The sequence below is a fragment of the Apus apus genome, chromosome Z, assembly GCF_020740795.1.
Source record: "Apus apus isolate bApuApu2 chromosome Z, bApuApu2.pri.cur, whole genome shotgun sequence".
In the NCBI taxonomy this organism is placed as follows: Eukaryota; Metazoa; Chordata; class Aves; order Apodiformes; family Apodidae; genus Apus; species Apus apus.
The window spans coordinates 65813195-65824537 of NC_067312.1; the positions used below are offsets into that span (position 1 = coordinate 65813195).

Below are 11343 nucleotides of genomic sequence, written 5' to 3' on the forward strand. Positions count from 1 at the left end.
AAATTTAGCCTATCCAGATAACGCTAAAGGAAAGGACAGATAAACTTTCTGGTGCCAAATACGACTCACAGATGACTGAAATGGAAAATTAAATGGATGGAGCAGTCCAGTTCCTGAGCAGTCAGGATCTATACACCTCTGGGACACAGCATCTCCGTCCCTCAGCCCTGTTCTTCAAGGCTTCAGAGACATCTGCTCCACTGAGCTTCCCTGCCAGCAAACACATCTTGCAAGGGTCTGTATTTGTCTGTACCTTACTGCAAAGCAATGAAGAACAGTATGGTTCACAACACTCTCCGCATCATCCAATAACAGTCAGAAATTAATGGTTAAATTAATGTTTTTTCAGTGCACAGGGCAGCAGTTAACTGAGTTAGGTGCCTAAGCAGAGGCTGCAAGACCTTTGTCTTGGCATCTGAAAAGGATAACTTGATTTTCAGAAGTGCTCAGCACTGCTGATGAGAATTACAGTTACTTGCTTGTGTGTGGAAACAGCTGAACCTAGTATCTATTTAGGTTGTCAGAGCACTGTAAGGACATGTAAAGGTAAAGCATTTTAGAGCTTTCAGATCCTGGCTTAAGGATAAGTTAATGATGTTTCTTCCAAACAAGAGATATTAAAAAGAGAAAGCAAGAGGGGGAGAGAATGAGGATGCTATGAGGTCAGACCTGGCTTTTAAAACTATTGCTTTGCAGTTGTCCTTCCTTAGAGACAGAGGAAAAACAAAAACAACAGCCTCAGAAAGTCAAGAAAAAAACACGCGCTCTCCTTTTCTTCTTTCAATCTGCCACTGACCCAAACCTTGCTGAAGTCATCATGCCCCTAAACCAGCAGCACAGAGAAAGGCTGGACAAATGTTCATGGTGCTTTCCAAGATGCATTAGCCAGGATTAAATACAAGCAAGACTGGAAGGGATATAAAACTCCTGCCTTAAGCTTTCTCCCTCAGCTCAAGGGCGAAGAAATCTGCATCCGGGTCAGCTCATTTCATAATTGCTTCCCTCAGAGGGCTCTAACCACTACTTTGATGCATCTGGTGTTTGTCACTGCCAGAGAGGGTGACGCTCGCTCAAGGCATCAATCCTCTTAAATCAGCCCAGCTGTACATACATTTCTTATGAGCCACGTACATAGTCTTTCAGTCTGATCTTTCTCTGGGCAGAGCAGAAGCAAGTTCCTGCCCATTGGTTCACCACTCTAGAAGTGCTTTCTGCCTGTTTGAACACATTTGATCCACGCTACTTCTCTGGATCACGATTCTTGGTCAGGAGCTGGGGAGGCTGGATTTGCCTTGAGCGAATTTTGTATGACATTTGTGAGGCTGCATTAACTTGGACATGGCAGTCCTCACCCTTCAGATCTCCAGCCAACACATTGGACCAGTTTCTGTTGACCTTGCACAAAGCATTGACATGGGTCAACAAAGGTCCCACCTTGCTGATGGAGCAGAGATTGGTTAGGATATGCCTGCAGTGCTTGTGGTAGTTTCAGGCTAGCATGGGAAGCAAAGCTGCTGAATCCATCTCTCAGCACTGAACTGAATGGCAGTAGGATGCTAAGATCTCAGAGATGCTGCTCCTCCAGCAAAAGCTGCCAGGGACAGGTAAATGAGCACAGCATGAAGCATGCGTGCTGCCTCAGCTCTGCTCTGATCATGTGAACAGCAGCAATGGGTCAGTAGCTGCCAGGAGAAACCATTGCCACTGTTCACCTGAGAGGTGGGTTTAGGCAGCCTCTCCCCAGCAATGAGAGTTGGCTGGTACCATTCCTGAAGGACAATGTCTCTCTCTGGACAAGTTTGATTTCGACTCCAGTTGGGAACTCCCTTTAAACTGCCCCCCTCAAAATTCCAGTGGTTTTTAGATAGGCATGGTGACTCATCCAAGCCTGAAGAAAACACTTCTCCTTTCTCCATCCTTTCTCTAAGGAGAGCATCAAAGCATCCTCTTTTAAACTTCACTGAGGTTTTGGTTGGGGCCTTTTTGGGGACACACTGTTTTTTCTTAGCTTTTGGTTTTGTTTTGGTTTTTTAACACCTACATCCCAGACAGCATGAACTGAGAAATACCAAAGTCTTACCCTCTTACCACCATTTGCAGCTGAGCCAACATAAGAGCTGGGATCCATCATCATCTCAGGCTTTCAGTTGAAGGAGAGGACATAGTCCGTGGCTGCTGTGACAGGGAATGGGTCTTCAAGCCTGAGCATGAAGAGCCAGCATATAACCATGCCTCCTGAAGCATTCACACTTAAGGTCATGCATATGTTTTCTTTGAAAACATCTAATAAGGAGACAGTGTCTCTCAAAGGAGCAGAAAATTAACTGGTACATGTCAGTCTGAGTTTCTCAGACTCCCTGAGAGGACGGATGCTGTTAGAATGACTCCTCACAGGAGACCTGGGAAACAGTGCTTGGGAAAAAGCAGAATGAGATGGGTGCCCAAGCTTGAGCTGTCAGAAAGCAAGAGTCAGCTGAAAAGCTGGACAGCAAGAGATCAGTCATGTTAAAGGAAAACATCAGCAGGAAAGTGTCTAAGGATCTTTCATGAAGGGCTGTGATCTGGGACAGAGAGGTCAAGACATTCTCAGGGGGACACCCAAAACTTTCTTAATAAAACCCAGACACTCTACCCCAAGAAAGAAATATTCTCCAATTCTTCTAGGCTTCCTGAAAAACCTGGAGGGAACTGGCTAGTTGGGAACATAGCTTCCACAGCTAAGCCGTGCCATGAGGCAGCCTGAAGAGAGCCCTGGTGTTTCACACATCTGCAGGCGTACAGCTCCTTTTCCCAGAGCTGACCTTGTTCTCCCTTGGCCACGCAGCTGATGGGCACTGGCAGGTGACAGCCCCTGCACTGGTGGCACAGCACCTTCTGGAGGTGTCACAGCAGCTGACATGTAGGTGCCACAGTGGAACCATCAGTGCTGCTACAAGGGAGGAGGAAAAAGCCCCTACATGCCTGTGAAGCACAACTAACTTTGGAGGATTCAGAGCTACACATGGGCCACTTCTAATCCCAGGCTGTGTTTGTTCCATTTTCATTGCTTCACTAACATCTCCAGCAGCGAAAAAAGTCAATATATCCTGATAAAATGAGTTTACACTCTCAGGAGGAGTTTAAACATCTGCCTTAATTGTGTCTTCTGTGTTCCAGGAGCTTCCCAAGACTGACAGAAATACAGTAACTGGCAATGGAGCTAGCTTAAAAATAAAGAAAGAAAAGAAATGCAGGATGATGGACGGAAGGCTTCCACAGATTTATAACCTTCACCAGCAGGTTCCCAGGAGAGCAAAAGTATCTTGTGAGTCAAGCTGCACCACCAGAGTCAACTCTTTACGGGGTCATGCATTGAGACCTCTGCCTCTGTTGTCACAGATGGAGAAGCCCCTCAACAGCCTGGGACAAGTAGTGGCCAGACCTTGCTTTTAAGCACTGTTTTAATTCGTGGGTGGAATTGAGCTTAACAAGCCTCACTGCTTTTGACAGGTCCTCCTAATTGTTCTGGAAATACTATTTCTGTTCAGCTTTCTCTAAGTCACTTTGCAAAGCAACAGGATGAAGTGCAGAAAACTGGAGTTAAAATAAACTTGCTAGCCGGTGAAAGCCAATGCATGGACAGCACAGAGAAAGCACAGAGAGTGCTAATGTTCACAAAAAGACAATTAGCAGGGTTTGTAGGTTTTAATTCTATGTGACCTATGTGACACCATGTTTATGTCTTCCTCACCCACACATGCTAATATACAAGTTTGCAATCCATAACTTAAATCATTAGTAAAACAGATTAAGACTCAAAAGAATAGGAGTTTTGCATGGCTATATCTCAGCTGGAGCTGCCAAAAGTTAGAGCTAGCACAGGTTTTGGATGAAAAGGAGTCCAAAGTATGAGGAGTTGCAGGCGGATGTGCAGAGAGGCAGAAGGTAGGGGAGGAAAAAAAGGGCTTGTGTGAGGGCACTGCCTATAGCCACTGACCAGCAAAATGTTTGGATCATAGAAAGGGAGAACCAAAGTCAGCTAGGATTTTTCAGCTGAAGAAAAGGGGCAGCTGAGATTCAGGAAGTCACAAGGACTCCGAAAAAGGCAAAGAGGAATTGGTGATTTGCCACCTCTTTAATACAACAGCCAAAGGACACCAAAAGTACACATGAGGACTCAACACTAAACAGAGATGGTTTCTTGCCCAGTTCATAGTCAAAACCACAGACCTCTGTGCAAAGCAATGCCATGGAAACCAAAATCCTATGGGAGCTGAAAAGGAAGGTGAATAAGCTCAAGGGATACAAATCCACAACATATGTAGAAATCGCATCCTTCCCATGAAGCTCCAAGTTGAACTGTTCCCAGGAATCTGCTGACATCCACAACCATGTTCTGAGCTAAACCAACCCTGTGTCCAAATTGGTGCAGCCAGCCACTCTTACCTGCTCACCAGGTCTTTGGCATGGTGCTGGACGGGGCAGCCCTCAGGCTCAGTACCATCCAGCCAGCCCCACTTCTCAGCCCGTCACTGCAATCTTCCCCACACTTTCACCCAAGGGCGTTGCCAAAAGGTGCCAAAGTGAGACTCGTTGTGCTGCTCCCAGCTCTGCGGGATGTGTTTACCAGGAGCAGCCTCCAGGGAGGCAGGCAGGCTGGAAAGATCAAAACTGAAAGGGCAGAGATACCATCAGAGCTGCTCTCCCCGCTCAAAGGCAGACTCCACAAAAGTTCAGTGTCTGATGAGAGGCTCAATTCAGAAACAAAGCAAAACAGTCCCTGCTTAGAAAAAGGCATGGGAACAGTGACAAAAAAGGGATGCCTTAGCAGCAGTATTAAGCAGTTGCAGGTAAAATTTGTTTTCCATTTGTTTTTCACCTGCACTTAATATTTTCTCCCCTTAAATGTTTTATTTGTTGTTTGGTTGAAGTTCTTAGGAAGCAGTCAGCTGTTATACTGAATTAGATGCTTTTTATTATGCAAAGCCTGACACTGTCTGAGCTGTAAATGCATAAATGTGAACAGCATATTAATTCAAAGCCTGTATGATTACACTTTACCATTAAAGGTCACTCAGCACTTTCTATTTGCCAAGTCAGTGAGTTTTCCTGTGTGCTGTATAGATCTCTGAATGTCTATGCATTATTTCCAAGACACGTGCAAGAATCAAAGCAAGTCTGTTGAGAGGTAGGCTTCAGCTGACTGCACAAACCACCACATTCTTAGATATAAAGTGTAGAAATTTTAACAAAGATCCAAAACTTTTAATAAAGCCATAGGGCAAGCATTTTTCCTGAGCTATTCTAAACAGCATTGGGATGGGGGCCTGATTTACAAAAAACTACACAAAGAGCATCTTTTCTTCAGATAATTCAGTGGCAGATGTACGAGACATCTTGCATTTACTTTTTTGGTACAATCTGTTCTGAGTATATTTAGCAAACTGACAGACTGCTTCTTTGCAGCAGGTAGTGTGCTCCCATCATCCTTAGGTATCTCTGATGGAAGAACAATGTTTAAACAAGCTACAGGTCTGCCCCACATGGACTTCAAATACATGGAAGCTAAAATTTTGATATTCTTAAGTGCCTCATGAGCCTACCAGAAGTTAGCCTTTAAGCAACTAATTTTTTTCCAAAACCCAAGTCAACATCTGCCAAGCCTTGAGAACTTGTAGGGTGCATCCTTTCCCATGTGCTGTATGCACATTCTTTATGTCCAGCTAAGTAAGTGCTGGTTTTGTGGCTGCAAGTAAAGAAGGACAGAATATCAGGAGAGCTTATATTTCTTTTTCAGATCAGTATTACAAACATGGTTTAAGGTAGTATGCCAAAGTGATTAAAATAGTCTTTGCACTTCAGTTTCAGTGAACAGTACAAAAAGAGAAAACAAACACCCCATACCCAAAACTCAAGCCCCTCTACACATGAGCAACTGGAAGAATTTACATTTGCAAAGGTGTAAAAACCTGCATTTCCTCTGTGGCAAGAGCAACCTACAGCTTCAACACAGCAGCAGAGCACACAAAAAAGGGTACACAAAAAAGTCTAACTTGAAATAGCTTACTGACCCTGCATGATTATTTCATGTAATGTATTTAAAATATTTTTCCACCTTTAACCTAAATTGTTATTTCTGAGTCTTAACTAGTTCTAACAGAATTTTTTCAGATCAGATATTTGACTGAAGTTTGATCTGAGCTGTCCTCTCCGTGGCATAGTTGAGGAAAAAGCTAGAAGTCACACCAAGAAATTTCACAGGAGCCTCCTGCTGTGCAAGCATTGGGGGACTGAAAAGACGTTGTCACACAACCAGACTATTTCCTTGCTAAGAAAGAGCAAGTTAAGAAGTGGCAGCACCAGCATTCTCTGGCAGGTGTGTGGCCCCGCAGTCAGGAGCCACCAGGCAGTTTCAGCTGTGGCAGCAGCAGAAGACACCAGAGGTGGCACATTCCCACAAGCAGCACAGTGTAGGCCAGCTGGCACTACTGTCCCACCCGTGAAGAAGTGTATACTTCCTCTTTTTGTCTCATTAGGCCACAGAGTCCACAGACGGGAAAGCTGATGAAAACTAGAACTCGCTAGTACCAGAATTTGTTATATTTTGAGAAAAGGGCTTTTCTGGTAAGGGTTCTTCTGTTAATGCTGAAATGCAGCCACATCCGAGGCTTAAGCAAATCTTGCCATCACACTTGGCATTTGTTCAGCCTGGGAGATGTGGTTATTACCCCAATGACACTTCCTGTTTGAAAACTGTTGTAAAAATTAATGAGTACACTCTGGAGATAAGCCACCTCTTCCACTATGCCATTCTATGCTACAAAGAGAATGCAAGCCCCATTCATCCCTTTGGCAAAAAGTGATGTAATCTGCGTAATCTGTGCTTTTTGGGTTGTTTACTTACTGCTCCGAACTACCAACACAGACTCAAGATGATATCTTCTTGTTTTTTTTCACCAGGTGTCCAAAAAATTGCTGCAGTTGCAAGCTGAAGTCCTCTGCAAGAGCGACAGTGACTTAGTGTGCTTCTGCCTTCGCAGACCATCCTCAAAAGCCAGCTCTGGCCTAGGCTCCTTAGGACTAGCCTAGTAGTCACAGCTCTGAAAATCCGTTTGTACAGTTAGCAAAGCAAGACATGGCAAACACCATGGTACTTCCTGCAGCCAAAGCTGGTGGCTGAGACACTGGAGGTTGAAATGCAGATCTTCTGCTCTGATGGACAGCTTCATCTCTGCTGGACAGCTTGATAGGGTGCCTCGGCAGATTTATTTAGTTATAGCATCCAGAAAGTACAGTCAGTTCTGGGCAATTCAAGCTTCAAGGGCTACATAATACCTGAGCTCCTCTGACTCCTGTTTCAACCCTGTAGCAACCTAGCCCACACCCAGAGGGCTAGCAAGCACCTCACCCTGCTTTTAAGACCTATCCACAACCCGCCTTGCTTGTCTCTGTAATGCAGAGAATAAATGCATTAGCATCCCAGGAGCCTTTGGTCTCCAACAGGAGAGGCAGCAAGGCATCAAGAGGCATCTCAGAACAAGGAGGGGCTGTGCTCAGAAAAAGCACCTGGAAATATACTGCAGAAGCATATACTTCAAACAGCGCCATTCCAAGAGGAACAGGACACTTAGAGCCAGATTGAAAGTGTCAGGCAGACACTTAGAGCTGGTCTCAAAGAGCTTTTTCATCCCACGGAAGCATACCCTCCACCCTCATTTCAGTGCAAACAGGAAAAAAGGACTGGAAACAGCCTCTGTTACCATGGGTGTTTGAGGACAGGAATCCCTTCAGGAAGAGATTCCAATATTTATGTTTAAGACACAAATTCTTCAAGACCTAAGTTTGTCCATCTGGGCCCACTTCTCTGAAGGAGCTCTCTTATCACACATCCCCACCCTCTGAGCCATACTTCCAAAATGGAGAACCCACACACAGCTTTACAAAACACCAAGATGCAACAAACATCCAGGCCATGGAGCAGTTCTGGGTGAGAGAGCCAGTCTGTGAAATCCCTGTTCCACCAGAACCCAGACACTGCTTTCCATCAAGAACCAGCTGCAAGGAAATATCTCCTCATGGAGAAAGGGTGGAACGTGTCACTAAGCCCAGGGACACTGCTCCCACCTCTTCTGACTGAGCCCACAAACCTCACACTCATCAACTCTATGAGCAGCTACACCCCAGAGATCCCCAGCACCCGTATCGCAGAGCTGGCATGGAGCAGGATACTCTGGCTGGTGGCTGACTTCCCTGACCTTTGAGTTTTGGCAGCATTACACAGGTTTGCCCAATCTCAGCTGGAGCACAGCAGCTTGGCAGATGCCTCTCCAGTACCTTGGGGGCCTGCCTAACTTTACTCTACAGACACTATTCCCTCCTTCTCATGTGTTCCTTTCCCTAAGCCACAACATTGTGCAGCCTCTAAATTATCTTCAAATCAGCATCCAGCAGTATCCCAGGCTCTTGCTGTCATTCAGGACCCTTGCAAGTAAACAGAGGAACTCCAAAAAGAAACACATGCGACACCACAGAAAAACACACCCCAGCTCTCAGGTCTGCCAGGCCATCTCTCCATGGAGCACAGAGGGATCCAAGTAATCAGCTGTGCTGCAAGGACAACCTAACAGCCATGGTCAAAGTATTACCAACAGCTGTGTGCAGGGTGTGACTTGTGCTGCCTCAACCACCAGCCCGAAAACTGAAGTTCCCAGCACTTGGCTCGGAGCATGTCCATGGAAACAACCACTTGCAGAGATGCTCTGTGGCACTGATCCATGGTACACCCGCAGACAGGCTGCCTCTTCATCCCACAGGAGTCAAACTTCAAACCTCTCTTAAAGATGCAAAACCAAACACCAAACTTTCCTGGCAAGATGGGCAAGAATAGAAAGGACTGGTTTTTTTGGGGGGTGAGTCAGGGAAGGAAAATACTCTGAATGACATCCAGGTCTTTCAGCTAGGCAGCCTGACAACAGCAAAGCAATTCTTGCTGGGGAAAAAAAACAACTGCGTTCATTAGGATCCTCACAACACTAAATCAGATAATCTACTCAAGTACCAATAGTACAAGAGGATCCCTTTCACACAGGTAACTTGTGCAAGAGTTAATGTGTATCAAGTTTTGAAGAGAGCAGGGTATAAGTTTCTTGGAATTGTTTTGTTTGAATCACCACCACTACCGCAAAGGATTTTCTTGTGCTCTTTCCTGCAACAAGCCAAGGCTGTAACTGAAGGGGAGCATTTGCAGAAGGCCTTCTACATAGCTTAACTTCACCTTCTCTCCCACCAACTCCAAAACTAACATTTCTCGAGCCAAACTCCTGGCCTGTGTAAATCAACAGAGCTAGGTCAGATTCACTGCTATCATTAAAACTAGTAACACCTGCTGACACATATCAACTAAGGATATGACTGATGAAAAAGCATTTGGAGCAGAAACAGGTTTCTTTCTAACTAAATCAGAAAGGCTTGCATAGTTCTCAGCAGCCTATTACAATAGCTTCAAAAACTGGGTGTGCAACCACCAGTTTCATTAGAAATACTGCATTTGACTTTCTGTTTTAATGGCCCTATGCACAGACAGAATTAAAGTGTGACTGGAGCTGCAAAGCAGTAGTAATTGCAGTCGCCTATTACACCCCCACCCAAAATCACTTCAGTAACACACAGATGTGCTCTGCCTGACAAATTACTAAATGGAACCCTGTGGGAGCCTGGTAATTGTTGTTTATGGCACGGAAATACTGCATCTATATGGGAAGTCAGCATCTTCGGTTAGCTTGTGTGAAGTTCAAGCTCACTGCAACTCGGTGTTTTAATGTTTCCATCGCCAAGCGTAGCTCTGGTCTCCAGGGGCAAGGATAAAGGTAACACCACGATTGCACTGGAGTGTCCCTATACACACGTCATGTTCTAAAACTTTACACCTTCGGTGAATTAAATCTCAAATCCACCACTGCCCAGAAAGCACAGCCTTACTACTCTGCCAAAAGACGCCGGCTTTTTCACGACTCGTTTAATTGGAGAATTTGTTTTGATTAAGAGAGCTTTTCAGTGCAGCAACACTGCTGATTTGTTACACAGCCAAGTTACGTAGAGACAGAAGCAAAGCCAACACTCCAGGATGCAGGTCAGGGGTCCTAGCCCTGGGGTGGGGGTCTGAGTGCAGCCTCCCTGGTGCAGCTGGTGTCTCTGGGGATCCAGCAGCAATGCGTGCAGCCTTTTTCTTTCTCTTTTTTTTTTTTTTCCTCAAGGAAGTGTGAAAAGAAGGAGAAAAAACGGAAGAACAGGAAAGAAAGGGGGGAAGACAGGGAAAATAGGAAGAAATAAAAGACGAAAAGGGGAAAGAAAAAAAAAAAAAAGAGAAGGAAAAAGGAAACAGGAAAAGGGAAGAAAGAACAGGGGAAAGAAAATTAAAAAAAAAAAAAAAGAAATGGAAATAAGGAAGAAGAAAGAGAAAAGAAAGATAAAGGGGGAAAAGAAAGAAAAAGGTGCAAGAAAAACAACAACAACAACAAAAAGTGCAAAGAAGGTAAAAGTAAATGCAAAGAAGTGCCCCCGGCTGAGCGCACCCCCGCACGGGCACACACCGCCCCTTACCGCACCGCCGGCTCCGTCCATCTCCCATCGCCGGCCGCCGCGGATCGCAGCCGCCCTCCCGCCGCGCCGCGCCGGCCCGTGCCGAGCCGAGCCGTGCCGTGCCGAGCCGAGCCGTTCCGAGCCGCGCCGGGCCGGGCCGGCCCGCAGCGCCGGCGGCAGAGCCGGGCAGCGGCGGCGGGCGGGCCCAGCGGGGCGGGAGCGGCGGGAGCGGCGGGGGCGGGGCGGGGGCGGGGCGGGGGGCGGGGGGGGTGCCCGGGAGGGGAGGGGGGCGGCCACGGGAGGCGGGAGCTGGGGCAGCGAAAAGGGGAGGAGGGGGTGCGGCACGTGCCCCTGAAGAAAAAGATACTCCATTTGGGTGTTGTTGTTGGTTTTTGGTTCGTTTTGGTTTTGTTTTTTTAGGAAAAAAAAAAAAAAAAAGAGGAATTGTTTCAAGACTAGCGAAAGCAGCAGAGTGAAAAACACAACCCAGGCTGCGTGCCCGCAGCAAAACGCACTGGAAAGGGACACGTGCAAAAGCCCGCTGGGGCCAGCACAAGCTGTGCTCGCCTCTGCTCCTAAATCCCCTCAGCGCGGCTCGCAGTCGCCGAAAAAAAAAAAAAAAAAAAAAAAGCAGCCAAAAAACCCAGCCCAGAAGCCTTTCCCAGCCCCTGGGCTGCCTTTCGAAGCCCGGCTTCAAAAAGCAAAAGAGCACAGATGTCTGGGGAGTTACCTCATCTGAACGTTCGAACTGATTTTTCATTTTTATTTTTTTCACAGTTCACTGGA

At 46.3% G+C, this 11343-nt stretch overlaps 1 protein-coding gene across 2 annotated transcripts in view; it reads right to left on the reverse strand.

The window, feature by feature from the left end:
• Positions 1–10761, reverse strand: part of PSD3 (pleckstrin and Sec7 domain containing 3) — a 111720-nt gene extending 100959 nt beyond the window's left edge. The window contains exon 1 of one of the 2 annotated variants that reach the window (XM_051641976.1): positions 10579–10761. In XM_051641976.1, the coding sequence (XP_051497936.1) occupies positions 10579–10599 (21 nt within the window). In that variant the 5' untranslated portion in view covers positions 10600–10761. Of the gene's footprint in view, positions 1–4425; positions 4642–10578 lie in introns of those variants that run through there. The other variant, XM_051641977.1, reaches the window with a different exon arrangement.
• Between the last annotated feature and the right edge of the window lie 582 nt (positions 10762–11343).